Source organism: Catharus ustulatus, chromosome 4 (genome assembly GCF_009819885.2).
Source record: "Catharus ustulatus isolate bCatUst1 chromosome 4, bCatUst1.pri.v2, whole genome shotgun sequence".
In the NCBI taxonomy this organism is placed as follows: domain Eukaryota; kingdom Metazoa; phylum Chordata; class Aves; order Passeriformes; family Turdidae; genus Catharus; species Catharus ustulatus.
The window spans coordinates 68514279-68530141 of NC_046224.1; the positions used below are offsets into that span (position 1 = coordinate 68514279).

Below are 15863 nucleotides of genomic sequence, written 5' to 3' on the forward strand. Positions count from 1 at the left end.
AGAGCTGGGGCTTGGGCAGGGGTTTGTTGGGAACACACCTTTTCTTTCTCCCCTGCCAGCATGTGGCTCCAAGGTCCAATATCCCAAGAGCAGGAGCCTGTGTGGTATGTGGGAGAGATAACAGGAGGTTGGGGGCAAGGCTACAAGCTTTGGTGGAGATCTTGCCTGTGTTAGCTGTAGTGGCAAATGCCTTTTCCTTAGCTGAATGTGAATGTGCTTTCTTCCTTTAGACTTAAAAGAAGTCAGTCCACCACCTTCAACCCAGAGGACATGTCTGAGACTGAGTTCAAGAGAGGAGGGACAAGAGCCACGGCAGGGCCCCGGCTGGGCTGGTCTCGGGACCTGGGGCAATCCCACAAGTAAGACACGAGTGGGGCACACGTGTCAGGGCTTGGATCCCAGCAGAGCATGGGGCCCAAAGGGGGAGGGCAGTGCCAAAATGAACCATCCCCCTCCTGTCTGAGCAAAACCAGGCAGACCCAGGCTGCTTCCTGCTCTGAGAGAGGGTCTCTGCAGGGTTGGGGTGGGCTGGGTGGTGGGGTCCTGCTGCTGAGCGCTCGTCTTCGCAGGATGGGGCTCTGAGGCAGCACGGGAGCCCTCATGTGGCAGTGACAGGTGCTCCTTCTGTGCCTTTTCTGCTGCTCTTCCAGGGATTAAAGGAGAAAGGGAATCATTCTGGGGTCACTCCAGAGCTGTAGCCGTACTGGGCAGCAGAGGTGACTTAGTGGGGTTTTAGGAGGCTGTGTTTGTTGTTGTGTTTGTTGTGACAGTGGCAACAGATAGCAGTGCCCTGCACTTCATTGTGCTGATGGTTCCCTCAGAGATTGTCCCAGCTCCCACAAGATGTGAATTAGGCTTGGCTTTTGGTGTTCTCATTATTTATGAGAACAGGAGATTGGAAGCACAGGATTTATCTGTCATTTTTGGGTAAAATCTCCTGCAGTGAGCTGGACATGCCATTCGCAAAGTGGACCAAGGAACAGGTTTGCAACTGGCTGCAGGACCAAGGGCTTGGCTCTTACATCAATAATGGCAGGCACTGGATATTGTCTGGGCAAACACTTCTGCAGGCTTCTCAGCAGGATCTGGAAAAGGTGAGGAATGCAAGAAAGACTCTTTTCAAATAAAGGTACAAAAAAAATCACCGTTTCTGTGCATGTAAATCAGGTCTGTAAAGTGCACCTCATAAAAAAATGTGAACTAGATGAATTTCCAAAATAGTCACCTGCAGTGATGCCAAATCCATTTATTTTTAGCTGAAGTTTGGTAGAAATTTAATGCTCTGTAATGAAGCTAGTAATTACAAATTCGTGATTTAACTTCATTAAGCATGGACACATCAATTGGCTGTAGCAACTTCTAAAAATACCCATGTGAGACTGCCTCATTATCATGTGGGTTTGTAGCCCTGCTTCATTAGCACCCCTATGTGCTACAGTTATTTTATGCCTATGTGAGAAGGGTGTAAAAAGCTTCTGTTTTGGTGTGATTGTATTTTCTGTCCATTTTATACAAAGTGGAATGAGGATTTGTTGCACACAGGTTGATCAGTCTCTGTCTTTAACTGTTGCAGAATTGCTTGTCTATTTTTAAAAATGAGAAACAGAAGAAATTGATTCCATTTAATCCATGTATTTGCTAAAGTTTGAATTTTCAGCTTTTAAAACATCACCGCCCTCATTAAATAGTAAGCCTGTTTTCTCAGCTGGGTAGTTAGACTACAAATGGAATAAAAGAAGTGTATTATGAACATAATGACTTGTAATAGTGTCATCAGAGGTAACATTAACCAGCAAGCACTCCTGAAATTGAAGATGGGATTAGAGAGATCCTGGAATGGCTGCACTTGCAGCTGAACTGGGGAATAATATGTGTTTGGAAGCATTCATGAATTTCAGTAATTCCTGGGAAATTCCTGTGCTCTTAACTAAGTACAGTAGTTTCACGAATACAAGCCGCACGGATTATAAGCCGCACCCCCGGTGCCTCGACAATGTTGCTGTCTTTGTCAATAGATAAGCCGCACCCCGAATATTAGCCGCACTTTCGTTCGTCGCGAGAATCCGTGCGCAGCTTTCACAAATTGGCCAATTAGTAAGAGGATCGCGGCATAGCGGGCTTTACTGGCTCGGGGCGGGGCCAGGCAGGCTCGGCCCGCTCATGGTTGCCGACGGGGCCGGGTGGCCCAGCTCAGCGCCACGGCTCGGCGGGGCTGGCTGGGTGGTGCTGCCGCCGCCGCCGGGCTCGCTGGCCCCCCTCTCCCGTCAGCACCGCCCCGCTGCCGCGTTCGCTCGCCCGGCTGGCAGGGCTGCCGCCGCCGCCGCCGGGCTCGCCGTCCGCCCCGCTGCCGCTTTCGCTCGCCCCGCGCCGCGCCTCGCGAGCGCCGCACCCGCCCCGCGCCGCGCCCGACCCGCGGCGCTTTCGCGGCTCGCGGTTCGCGGCTCGCGGCTCGCGGCTCGCGGCTCGCGGTTCGCGGCTCGCGGTTCGCGGCTCGCGGTTCGCGGCTCGCGGCGGCGCTTTCGCGGCTCGCGGCTCGCGGTTCGCGGCTCGCGGCTCGCGGCGGCGCTTTCGCGGCTCGCGGCGGCGCTTTCGCGGCTCGCGGCTCGCGGTTCGCGGCTCGCGGTTCGCGGCTCGTGGCGGCGCTTTCGCGAGCGGCGCTTTCGCGGCTCGCGGTTCGCGGCTCGCGGCGGCGCTTTCGCTCGCCGGGCGGCGCTTTCGCGAGCGCCGCTTTCGCTCGCCCCGCCGGCAGGGCTGCCGCCGCCGCCACCACGCTCGCCGGCCGCCCCCTCCCGTCTGCACCGCCGCCGCGTTTCCTCGCCCTGACCGGCACTGCAGGCCCCCGCACCGCCGGGCTCCCCCACGCTGCTGGCCCCGATTCTGCTGGGCTTCCCCCGCTGCCAGGCAGCCCCACCCGCCGGCCTTCCTGCTTCTGCCATGCTCCCCTGCACTGCTAGCCCCAGTTCTCCCGGGCTCCTCCGCCCTGCTGGCTCAGGCTCTGCCGCCCGCCCCCGACACTGCTGGCCCCGCCTCTGCCAGGCTTTCCCACCTCTGCCGGGGCCGGCCGGGCTCCAGCTTGGCTTGGGGCTGCCGCGGGCTCTCACTTCCGTGTTGGCAGCTTTTAGAATTTTGTTAATAGATTAGCCGCCCCGGAATATTAGCCGCACTTCCGGGTTTCCACCAAAATTTTGGTCAAATTGGTGCGGCTTGTATTCGTGAAATTACTGTAATTATTTTAAGTGGGAGGGGAGGAATTAACCCCAGCAAGTATTTTGACTTCTAACATTTTTATTATATTGTGGGATTTTTTTTTAACCTGGTATGAGAATATGGTGGCCTGTATTTTAATGCAATTTGGACTCCATCACTCCTTGAAATTATTCTACCACACTGGGAAATTAACCCACCCCAGTAAGTGAGCCTTTCGCTAGTGCTGAACGTGTGCTGAAACAATGCTGAAATTCAGCAAATAGAAAAGGTGCCTGCCAGGTCACCAGCAATGCTGTGAAAGTGTGGCTTCTCAGAAACCCTTTGTTATTCAGCAGAGGGAGGAATAAAATAGCATTGTCTCTAGACTTACTGCTTTTCTTCCTTGCACAGGAGCTTGGGATAAAGCACCCTTTGCATCGGAAGAAGCTCCAGCTCGCTCTGCAGGCACTGGGATCTGAAGAGGAAAACAACCATGGAAAACTGGATTACCACTGGGTTACCAGTAAGATTTTAGTGCATGCTGAAGCAGTGGCTTTGGGCAGGAGTCTGTAATCGTGGCTGATTCGGGGTGCTGAGGATGGGAGCAGTAGGTGGTGCTGGGTAATGTGGCTGCCACTCTAACAGGGGTGTCTGTCCTGCCCTAGGGTGGCTGGATGACATTGGCCTGCCCCAGTATAAGACCCAGTTTGATGAGGGGAAGGTGGATGGCCGCATGCTCCATTACATGACTGTGGTGAGTAAATGGTTTCTTCCTCTCCTGACATCCTTTCTGTGTTCTTGGCCTCTCAGTGTTCAAAGGACCCCTGTAAAATCTAGTGGGTGTCCTGTGTTAATGCTAATAGCTGTAACCTATAGAAACCAGATACTGCTGCTCATCTGCAAGCATTTCCTAAGTTCTTTCCATCTTTAGAGCTACTAGATTCAGGTGGAAGAGCAAACACAGTAAGCAAGACTTTGGACTCCTGCATGAGAAATGGGAAATCCTGAGCTTAACAGCTGTGTGTGGCACTGGTGTTCTCAGGCAAGGCTGGTACACAAAGTGTGCAAATGCTGTGGTTGCCATTCATGCTTTTGCCGTTCTATTAATTAATAGAAGCAGGTGGAGTCTTTTTCTTCAGTGAGCAAGCATTCTATCAGCTTGCTTGTTTAGGTGGATGCTCAGGTGGAGAAAATCCAAGCAATTTCCTTTGAAGAAAATTGCAGTTCTAAGAGCCAGCTTGTTTGAAAGCAGGCTACATTTAACAGCTTTTGCATTTCAAAGTGCTTAGCATAGGCATCACCTCCCCACTCCCCACTTCACTACCAGTCAGGTTTCCTTGTGAGATAAGACCTTCCTTCTCTGGGGAAACAAATGCAAATTGAACATCACTAATATTAATTCTTTCAGTACAACAAAGAAGAAATCAATCACAGCCCTGCTCTCTCATGAGCCATGAGTTACCTTTTCATGCCACACTTGAATGTGTTTTGCATAGGTTTTATGTCATGGTTTGCAATTTTATTTATTATAAGATTGTTTCTTCTCCTTCTTAACCCTGGGAGGTGTGATGCCAGCAGCCTCTCCATTGAGTTTGATGTTGTGTTGGGAGACTTTACTACTATTGTCACTGCCCTTTAATTGTAGGGATATTTTTACATGAAGTTTAACTGTCAAATTATGACAACAGATTTGCCATAATTAACCAACAAAATAAGCCAAGTATTAAACTAATACTTGTTATGATCTTTTGAAATTATTCCAACACATCATAAATAATAGTGAACATTTATTATTTTATAATAAATGAAGTAGCAAACCATGACATAGTAACCTGCTATCAGATTCATCACAAAGTTAGATGGATGTTTGGGTAAGCAAGGAATATTGTCTTAGATATCTGACAAAATAGATTCCAGTGCTCATAACATATAAGTAAAACTGAAAGATTAAGTCAGGCTAACCCTGGAAAAAAGGTGCATAAATTGAAGTTAGCCAAATTGCACTTGGATTTTGAGACACTTCTTCTTTCTCTTCTTTTTTTATTTTTTTTTGTTTTGTTTTTTTGTTTTTTTTGGTTTTTTTTTTTAGTTCTAACCATAGAGAGTGTCCTAATTTTCAGGGTGATTTGTTATTTTCAGTTAAACTTCTTGCTGGACATTTGTGGTATTAAAAATTAAAATTTCTGGCAGGATTAGATGCCAGGTGAGTCTAGTGTTGGTACTGTCCTGGCTCTTATCCTGTGGCACTGAGGATGTGTCATCTCATCCTTTTTCCCTCCTTGTTACCCCATGTTTCTTGTACTAAACTCTGCACCTTGTGTGAAAAACATCCCCCCAGGGCTAGTACAGTGCAACACAGGAAGTTTTTATTTGGGACAGATGGTTTGATATGACTCACCTGTCTGACATAACCAAAATCTTCTCCCAGATGTGTCAGATCTGCCATTTTAAGGCAGGGGCTAAAGCAGTCCCCTCCAGATGCTGGTCCCATGAATAATCATGTCTGTGTTTATTAACTCCCTCTTGCTCTTTGACAGGATGACCTGCTGTCCTTGAAGGTCATCAGTGTGCTTCACCACCTCAGCATCAAAAGAGCCATTCAGGTTTTGAGAATAAACAACTTTGAGCCCAACTGCCTGCGCAGGAGGCCGTCTGATGAGGTACTGCTTTACGAGGAAGCTGTGAAAAGGAATCCTCTAGGGTTTTATCCCTGGTGTTTGATTATTCCTGCTCTGCTCCCTCCTCCTGTCTCCTTATTTTTAGTTTCCTGTTTCTCATGTTGTTCTTTTAACCTCAAGCTCTTGACATCACTTTCTTTCCTCTACCTGCCATGACCCCAAACTCATGTCCCCCTTTCCCAGTCTCCCACTTCTTCTCCAAGCCATCAGCTGACTGTTTTGGTCCAGTCTTTGATGTGTTGTCTGGAAAACAAATCATCTTGAAGTCAGAGCACTGTTGCCATGAGTCTTGTGCAACTCTCTGGAAAACTGATGGCTGTGTCAGAATTTTCTGTGTAAAAGGAGCTTGGCCCTGTTACCATGTGGGAAGGAGACTGCCATCATTGTATTTTGGAAGCAGCGACTGCTGGATAGGGCAATGACAAAACAACCCACACTTTGGATTTAGATTCACAATGTGTGTCTGCAAGAACAGCACAGCAGCTCATGGAACCAGCTGGATTTTCAGCTCTTCTGGTAGAAGTGGCAAATAACCCAGTGCACAGCACAATAATCAAATGAGCTGACACACCCTTGCCCCCTGCCCAGACCCATCCCCACGCTGCTCTTGCTGCAAGGTAGCAATCCTGAAAGAGATTCTTTTCTCAAGGGCAAAGTAGGACTGTATTCCTTAAGGGCAGGAGAGGTATATCCCAGTGAAGACTGGGGCTGGGATTCAGCTGATTTGGGATATCTCCTCTCCTTACCTGCCTGTCCCTCCTGTTGGCAGAACAATGTGACACCTTCCGAGGTGACCCAGTGGACCAACCACCGCGTGATGGAGTGGCTGCGCTCCGTGGATCTGGCAGAGTACGCGCCCAACCTGCGGGGCAGCGGAGTGCATGGGGGGCTGATGGTGAGCTTTTGGGCTGCCTTCTTCCATTTTATGGAAAATAACATGTCTGGGAATCACTAGGTCAATGTTCTGATGTTATCTTTGCTGCACATGTCTTTTCTGCTCAGTAAGAAATTTCTTACCTTATGGTTTAAAGGATATGAATGCCTTGAGGGGAAGTGTGTGATTTAATATTCTGTATTCCCCTGACAATTCTTTTTTGGTGTGACATTCTCCACCTTCTGACCTACAGTGCTGTCTTGCCACTTTCTGCCTTCCTAATCTGGATATAGTTTTCTTTTGTGGGGGAAACTTGTTACTTTTGTAAAATTTGGTATTACACTGTCAAACCAGGATTGTTTTTAATTGTTCTAACATCACGTACTCCAGACAAGAGACTTATCCCTGCAGAGGTTTGTTGGGTGATTAGGAATTATATCCCTGCTCCAGATGTTTTGTGACTGTTTATTTTCCATGATTCCTCTGGTTGCCTTTTCCAGAATTGGAAGATGATGCCGGGTGAACATTTTGTGGCAGCTTTGCACAGTACTTCAGTTAAGGGTGGATTTATCTGTTCATTTCTTCTTACCTGCCAATTTGTTCCTATTTATAACTCCAGAAGGAAAGCCTATAAGGTAGCATTTTAGGAATCCTTTAACTAGTTAAGTCTCTCTGCTTCTTCCTTGTTGTATATTTCCTCTAAAATACAAAAAAATAATCCCAAAGCAGTCTTAGGGAGTGACCAAGACAGACCTGGAAGTCCTTGAGATCTCATCAGACGGTACTGACTTCAGCTGGATTCTCTGTGGTTGGATTCCCAGGTTTTGGAGCCCCGTTTCAATGTAGAGACCATGGCCCAGCTGCTGAACATCCCACCCAACAAGACGCTGCTGAGGCGACACTTGGCCACTCATTTCAACCTCCTGGTAGGGCAGGGGGCCCAGCAGCAGAAACGTGAAACCATGGAGTCCCCAGACTACGTCCTCCTGACAGCAACTGCCAAAGTCAAGGTAAGGCCCTTGTTCTGGAAGGGGTGGAAGGTTCCAGGGAGGCATTGGGATCTCTGGTTCTATCCATGCTGGGAGGGCGCTTCAGTAAGGGCTAAGAAGAGGAGTTTCTTCCTAAAGAAAGAAGCATGAGAGCAGAACCTGACAGATCTGCGGTTGGCACTTGTGTCATCTCTGTTCTTAGCCTGTCTGACATGCACAGGCAAGAGGTAGCACTTGTGTTGTCCTTCTGTCTGTACTGAGGGATGTTTGGGAGGGAGATTGTCCCTTACTGTTTAGAGACTCATGGTCTGATGTGGAATTTTGACCTCATTTGGAATCATGGTCTCAACAATGGTAGAATGAGAGGACACATTGTCCTTTCAGATGCCACTGTCATGAAATTCAGGTGGTCTGTGTAGGAGAGCACTGGGGTTTTGAGCTTTCATCATGGAAATACAAGAGGGCACGAGTAGGCTTGTTAATTATTTGCTGATTCTCTAACTCCTTGGCAAATTTCTCTTCACTTTTAAGCCAAAGAAACTTACCTTCAGCAATTTTGGGAGCCTGAGGAAGAAGAGGCAGGATGATGTGGAGGAGTATGTGTGTCCTATGGAGCTGGGGCGGGCATCTGGCAGTGGATCAAAGAAGGGCTTTAAGCCTGGCCTGGATATCCGAGTATATGATGATGATGATTTGGACAGGCTGGAGCAGGTGAGCCAGTTCTAACAATTCTGAGTGTTTGAGCTGTCACATTTGGTGGGAAAACCTTCCATTTCCCTTCCTTTTGCTTTGGCCTGTGAAGGCCCTGACTTCTTGCTGTCACACAGCATTAGTGACAAAAGGGTCTGCTCCCAAGGAGGTTGAAACTGTGAATGCAGCATCTTTAGGGCCTGCTCTGGAGTAACTCTCCTCTCCTGGCAGGCTGAACATCTCAGGTGTAACCAATAAATTGTGTGCTGCACTTAATTGTCACTCTGTCATAGCAGGACAAGGGGGAATGGCTTCACACTGACAGAGAGTGGGTTTAGATCTTAGGAGGTTTAGGATATTAGAAAAATGTTCTTCCCTGTGAGGGTGGTGAGGCCCAGAGAAGCTGTGGCTGCCCCTGGATCCCTGGCAGTGTCCCAGGCTGGATGGGGCTCTGAGCAACCTGGGATAGTGGAAGGTGTTCCTGCCCCTAGTAGAGGATTGGACTGAGATGATTTTTAAGGTCTCTTCCAACCCAATCCATTATACGATTCCACTCCATGATACAAATAAGTTATTATTAATTCATGATTCGTTCTCTGTTTATTATAGATGGAAGATTCAGAAGGGACAGTGAGGCAAATAGGAGCATTTTCTGAAGGCATCAACAACTTGACAGTAAGTCTGTGTGTGGGGTCTGTGCAGTAAGGTCTCTGGTTCTGTGGGATGGGAGTGAACCCCTTGGCAGTCATGGTAAACAGTGTTAGTGAGGTCCTTTGGGTCTTCTGCAGGCACAGAGGGCACAAGAAAGCCAAGTGGTTCAGGAGGGGCCCATCGTGGTGGGGAGGTTTGGTGGCCTGTGCTGTCTCCCTACACACCAGGGACACAGCCCCACTGCCCACAGTCGGTGGGTTTGCAGCTGGGAGCCAGGCTGCATTTTCTGGGTGGAAGCCCCGAGCCACTGGGGCCAGCAGACAGCAGTGAACTGTTTTTGCAGCAGGGTGGGTGAAAACCTCCCTCAGCAGAGCAAAGCAGTGGCTGGCAGGCAGTGTTTGCTGCCCACCACAGGACAGGTGATTGACTCCAGTTGTGAGAAACCTTGACTCTTCCCTCCTTTCCTTTCCAGCACATGCTGAAGGAAGATGAAATGTTCAAAGACTTTGCCACTCGCTCTCCTAGCACCAGTATAACAGATGAGGACTCCAACGTGTGACAGTCCCCACCAGGCACTGACAAAGGCTTATTCTCCTGCGTGCAAGGACATCCCTATTCCACATAACGGGCAGCAGATCATGGACTTTGCATTGCTCTTGCTTCTGTTTGTTAGAAGTAACACTGAGGGGTGGAGAATTTTAAAGAGAAAAGGAGAAAAATCAAGGTGCCTACTTAAGTTGCCATAAAAACCACCCAGACACTGGTGAATGGTAATCGTTTTAACTCTATTTAATGTACAAACTGGTGATATGTTTCAGAGTGTTGCATTGAAATTGATGTGGTATGATAGTGCTCCTTTTGCTTATTCATGGCCTCAGATAATCCTTTATACTGTTTGAAAAGAACAAGGTGTTAGGTAAAAGTGTTGCATCTGTAGATACCGCACATCGGCTCTCTCTGCGCTCTCAGCTGAAAAACAGAAGTTACTGCTCTTTTCTAGGTGCTTTTCTTTGGCACAAATACCAGTTCAGCCCTATCCAATGTAGGATTTTAGTCATCTGTGCCCTGTGTAAGCTCCCCGGTAGCTCTTGACTGTTGGCTCCTATTTTTATACTGTTTTATAAAAAAAAAATAAAAGAAAAATCAAAAGAAAAAAGAAGTATATGAAGTACATATAAAAGCAAAAATTTAAATTTTGAGAGATAGTGTGATGGAAAGTTGAAGGTGTGTGAGGGAAGGGGAGAAGGTTGTAAAAAATTATGCCAGTTTGCAAACCAGCTGGTTACTGGGAAAGGCAGGCTGACCTTTGGAACTGTTTGCTTTTGTTGCTTTTTACTGAGTGCACAGTTTAATGATTTTCCATTAGAGATGAAACAATTATAAAGCATGTTTCTTCTAGCAGTGACTCATCCAGAAACTGCACATTTTAAAGTGTCTTCTTTCTTGTCCCCAGCAGCAGTAGTTAGTGCATTCAACAAGGTTATTAACACTTCTATGACTTTAAAATTAATTTCCTTGAAGTTGAGAGTACTCCCTGCATATGGAAGGGATATTTCTGTGCTGTGACTAACGTGAAGATGGTGTAGTTGCAAAAAAATAAAGTTATATAGAGAAATGTATAGGAAATATATTATTTCATATTATTAAGCCTAAGGTGGGACTTTTCCTCCAAAATTCAGATATCAGGTGTGTTGCTCATCATTTTACCTTCTTAAAGCACAGCTCCTCTGCTCTTGAGGATCATCAGGTTTTAAAATTCCTAACTAGCCAGTGGGAATCTTGTGTCAGACTTCCAGTATTGCGAGGTGTCCTAGCCAAAAGCAAACAAACAAACAAGCAAAAGTAACTTTTCATTCCAGTGGTCATTTGTATGGTGTTGAACATTGCATGTATTTTAGCACAATGGCATGAAGCTGCTTTGCTCTGTAAAGGCAAACAAAAGTCCGGCTGGAATTGTTCCTTGCGGTGGTGTTGCTTTACCAAGCATTTTGTCACTCATTTTGTCACTCTCCTTGCTGGAAGTGAGACATTACTGGTGTCATGCAGGGGATTTGGGGGTTTGTGCTGACTTTGGGGGTGTTTCTAAAACACCGTTAACAAAGCTAGAAAAGGAAGAAAGGTTCTTCCCAGGATTTTCAGGGAACTCCCCTCAGATCAGAGGGATATTCCAGCATTAGAGTGATGTAAGCTGGTAACCTGGACCTTTGAAGGATGTGCAGTGTAGGTGATTATTGATGTGTCAAGATGCAAAATTTAATGTGGGCAGGTTTAGGGTGCAGATGCTTGGGATGTGGATTCAGGCCTCCTTTTCTGTGAATACTCTGCAATATTGTTTTTATTTACATGGAAGTTGAACGTAAGACCCTGTGGAAGCACTGGGAAATGTAGTGCAGGCTTCCAAATAAAAGTGTTCCTCTGGATGGCTCTCACTAGTGACTGGCTGCTGGACAGGACTGGGTATTCAAAGGGAGCTAGTGACACAACACTGTGTGCTGAAACAGCCACAAATGCTCTCTGGAGTGTTATCAATGAGGGCAGTGGTCGTTTATTTAAGTGCAGTGTAGGCAGCATTCTGCTTCAAACAACCCTTTCCTGGCAGCCAGGTTATCCCCTCAGAGCTGCCTTCTGAGCCCTGCTTCTCTTACAGGGTGGGGACATAAGAGAGGTGATGATGTCAGGGGGTTTTTATGTGTGTGTGTGTGTGTGCGCACACTATCAATACTGTCAGGGTGTTTAACTGGTTTGGAGAGGGCAAACTGTAACTGCTGTGTATTGCCACGTGAAATCCAATAAAGTCTGTGGAAAATGCCAAGTGCTTCTGAAAACTGGTTGGGTCCCTTTTTCACATGCCTTCTTTTTTTTTGTTTTCCTTTTAATTTTCCAGGGAAGCTTGTTCTATTCTCTTCAAAAAATGGAGAAGGGGAGAAATCACTTTTTTTTTATTGACTCAGTAATTCGTTTGTTGTTTGTCAGTAGTGCCTGCAGCAGGGCTGGACTAACAGCTAAGAAGTGAACTGTATCAAGACTTTGTAGTTATTTTTAGGATCCAGATTTGAACCATTTTGGGTCGTTTGGTGTGGTGAGAAGTGGCATCATCACTGCTCAATGTGTGCTCCACTGGGAGCCCTCCCAGGGTGCTCTGTCCCTTCTTGCAGTGAGAGACTCTCTCTGGTCCAAAGTGTTAATCTCTCTTCTCTGAGAGATTGAAAGAAAAAGGTGCTTTCATCTCCAGGCAACACCCTGTGCCAGAAGAATGGTTTCTGTGCAATAGTCCTAGAAAGGAGATCCGAGGAGATAAGATCAGACTGGAATGAGATAACATCAGCCAAAGCAATGGTGCCGGAATGAACAATAAGGAAAACAAGCAGAGATGAATTCAGTAAGTGTGAGAGCTGGGGGCCTGTTGGGCTGGTCCCTGCTCAGTCAGCTGTGGAGAAACACACCCAGGAGAAAGCCTGGCTGATCTCAGCTCTGCCATCACCTTCACCGGGAAGGCTGCAGGTACCCATGTGCAGCTGAAGAGCCCAGCACCTGCAGAGCCTTTGCTGGAAAGGAGATCTGCATGTGGAAAGGACTTCCTCCAGCAGAGAAAATGGGCCAGAAGGTCTCCCAGGAGGACAACCAAGAGAGCAAGGCTGAAACTCTGGCCATCTGTGAAGCCTTCAGCCAGGGCGTGCTCCACGCCTCTCAAAGGCTGAAGGACTACCTCGGCTTTGTGGATCCTCAAAGCAAATTCCAGCCAGCCACGAACACGCTGAGCGAGATCTTCCTGGTGAACTTCATCAGCTTCTGCGTGGGGAAGGGCGTGGAGGAGCGGATCATGACCAGCAAAATGACCAAGCAGCAGTCTTCCCTGTTTGGGGTGGACTGGATCTGGACTGTGTGTGGGTCTGACAAGCAGGTGAAGCTGCAGATCGCTGTGCAGGCTTTGCAGCCGGCCGAGCTGTTCCGCGGCGAGGGCCCTGCCGAGGATTGCTGCCGCGAGGCCGCGCTGGCCGACGAGCGCTTCCAGAACATGAGCAGGTTTGAGAAGCTGGCCGAGTTCTGCCGCCTGGTGGGACGGGACTGCCTGGGCCTGTTCGTCATGTTCGGAGTGCCGGGGAAGCCCAAGGACATCCGAGGAGTCCTGCTGGACAGCGTTGCCAAGGAGGAGCAAAAATGCCGCCTGTCGGGCAGGAATGCGCTGCGGCAATTTGTCACCAGCACCGACAGCTCCCTGCCCACAAAAGACATGCTGGAAAATTGCCTGGGCGCCAAAAACGGGCTGAAGGACTTGGGCAAAGCCTACATAAACTTTGTGTAAGCAGCTGGGCTGCACCAGGCTCAGCTCTGCCCCTCTTGCTTTCCTCCCCACACTCCATTCCCTGCTGCTTCCCTTCGTGTTCCCTTAGCTCCTGCAGAAGCCAGGCTGAGTCAGCCTCTCCAGGTTTTAAAACAACAGGATGGACCTGCCAGAAAAAAGTGTTTATAGAAGGCATGATGCATTTCCAGAACATTTTGTTTGCCAGACATTAAGTCTTGGCTGGAGCTGCTGAAAGCTTTATCAGCCAGAGCTCTGGGGAGGTCCTGATGGATTTGACTCGGAGCCTTTGTTTGCTGTGTGGCAGACTTTTTTCTGTCCTGGGAAGGTGGGTCTGTAATAATGGAAATGTGCTGGTCAGAAGAGTTGCAATGAGTGTGAAGGACTTACCAGGCCTTAAAATGACTGATTTGAAAGAGTGAGCTGGTTCCAGAGGAAAAGCCCTTCCCAGTGCTAGAAATGGGCTCTGAGAGAGAGAGACTTATTAATTATCACCCCTAATTGGTGCCAGGCTCCACAGGCCCTTGGAGCTGTGAACAAAAGGCAGGGCTGGAGCCAATTGCTTAGCTTTTCTCACTGAGTGGCTGTGTCAGGGCAAAGTGTGGCAAAAGCCAGGGGCAGGTGTTCAAGAACACTTGGGAGAAATGGGGCCAAAAACCCGGCCTGATGTGGGTGGGACCTTTTCATAGCAACAGAGCAGCCCCTGACCATTCACAGCAGAGAGCAAATCTGGAGGAGGCAAGATTATTTCACTTGGAATTTTTTTTCAGTAGCTTAGCAGGTGATGGCATTTATGGCTTGATTTATTTTATTTCCCTCAGTTTTTACTGGACTAAGTGAGGCTTTTGGGTTGTACAAGTATAATTACTTGCTTTACTGTTAACCAGTGAAGGAGGATCTGATCCATATTCAGACTGGTAAACTCACTTGAGTTATAGCTGTTTGAATAGTCTTGTCAGTACAAAACTCATCTGCCTCTAATTTTAGTATAAATTCAGTCATTTAACAGAATAAAAATAATTTTGAAAACACATTCATCTTTCACTATTTACTATTCAAGTTGTAAGATGGGGGCAGCTGTGAGAGCTGAGAATCAGAGGCTGTTACTTAAAGAGCCATTGAAAAAGAGCCTGAAGAGGCTGAGGCATCAGTGCCACGAGTGTTTGCAGCATTCCATGGCAGAGGCAAGGAGTCTGAAAAGGGAACTGAAATAAAAACTAACACAGAGAAGTGTGACATTTTTGCTGAGTCACAAATGTAACTGGGTTTGGAGAAGGGTGACCTTTCAGTCCTGAAATAGTTCATTGAGATAGAATTGTTTTTAAAGAGCTGCTGTCACTATTCTGTGCGTGTGGCTGGGTTTGGTGGGACAGAGGAGACAGAGCTGGTGTGTTGCATAGAGAGCCTGCATAGCTGTGGGGGATTGGGTTTTTTTGCCTGTTTAACAGAATAATGAACTCTGCAGCAGGATTGATACTGGTTATAAAAGACCTGCAGAAAACTTTAATTTTCATTAAACTGGTATATTATAACTAGTGTGACTTCACCTATCCAGTTCTTCAGAAAAGCTAGCTGACTTGAAAACTGGGCTTTTTTTTTCCTTTGGATGTTTTCTCAATAGTAGAAAGGGAAGTGGAAAAGCAAAATATCTTGACTGTATAGAGTGTGAACTACGAGAGTTACACACTGAGGCAGTTGTTGATTTGATTGGTGTCCCTCAAAGGGCTCCGGTACCTCAGAGATACCACACAGGCTTGGTATGTTATTTTGGGAGCTGGCTTATGTTACCCAGGCTGCACCACCCTCTGGCCCTTTCCCCTGTGGGCTTTAGCTCAGGGCCCTGGGCCCTCAGCCATGAATTGGCCAAGGCTCTGGATTCTGGCTAACAACAGTGAAAAGTATTTAACGATGTAACTCTATGTTCATCCACTCAGCCAAGCTGGGCCTCAGTTCAGGTGGCTCACAGCCATCCCCAGGCTCCTGTGACTGCACGTGCTGATGGACCAGGTAAGGTGCAGCCCCAGCCCTTGAAATCCCAGGGCAGTTTGTGTGGTAACATCACACAGTGTTTGTCCTGGGTTTGGAAGAACCTGGAATTCACACCTGTGTCCCTTGGCAGTGTTTCCTGCTCCAGTTTCCCTCTGAACACTTGCTGCTGGGATACACAGGGAAAAGCCCTGTCCCTGCATGGGGTGGAGACTCCTCCCTGTCTCATCTAGAGATTCAAAGCCTGTTTGGATTTCTGGCAGCAGTTGAACTCAGCCTCACTCGGGGTTCTTGCTCGGAGGGCCAGCATTCCCTGTGCCCAGAGAAGGGCAGAGAAGGGTCCCCTTTGGGAAGGTTCCATCTGCCTGCCCTGCAGAAATGGATGTTGAGACCAGCACTGCTGAAAATGAGGGGTTCAGGAAAGGCAAACCCCCTCTGTGTGCCAGAGGCTCCGTGAGGTACCAGAGGTGCCCCTGGAGCGGCTCCTCCAGAGCTGGATCCGAGGCTGT

At 47.9% G+C, this 15863-nt stretch overlaps 2 protein-coding genes across 15 annotated transcripts in view; both read left to right on the forward strand.

The window, feature by feature from the left end:
* The window catches only part of PPFIBP1 (PPFIA binding protein 1), a 101915-nt gene extending 90035 nt beyond the window's left edge, over window positions 1-11880 (forward strand). For all 14 annotated transcript variants that reach the window (XM_033057317.2, XM_033057322.2, XM_033057319.2 and 11 more), the window contains 10 exons: window positions 231-359; window positions 944-1094; window positions 3598-3709; window positions 3852-3940; window positions 5724-5846; window positions 6634-6759; window positions 7560-7748; window positions 8259-8438; window positions 9027-9092; window positions 9541-11880. In XM_033057317.2, the coding sequence (XP_032913208.1) occupies window positions 231-359; window positions 944-1094; window positions 3598-3709; window positions 3852-3940; window positions 5724-5846; window positions 6634-6759; window positions 7560-7748; window positions 8259-8438; window positions 9027-9092; window positions 9541-9627 (1252 nt within the window). In that variant the 3' untranslated portion in view covers window positions 9628-11880. The remainder of the gene's footprint in view (window positions 1-230; window positions 360-943; window positions 1095-3597; window positions 3710-3851; window positions 3941-5723; window positions 5847-6633; window positions 6760-7559; window positions 7749-8258; window positions 8439-9026; window positions 9093-9540) is intronic.
* Window positions 11881-11975: 95 nt separating this feature from the next.
* Window positions 11976-14874, forward strand: REP15 (RAB15 effector protein). Its single transcript, XM_033057333.2, has one exon. The coding sequence runs from the start codon at window positions 12631-12633 to the stop codon at window positions 13369-13371; it is 741 nt and encodes a 246-aa protein (XP_032913224.1). The 5' UTR covers window positions 11976-12630; the 3' UTR covers window positions 13372-14874.
* Window positions 14875-15863: the final 989 nt, after the last annotated feature.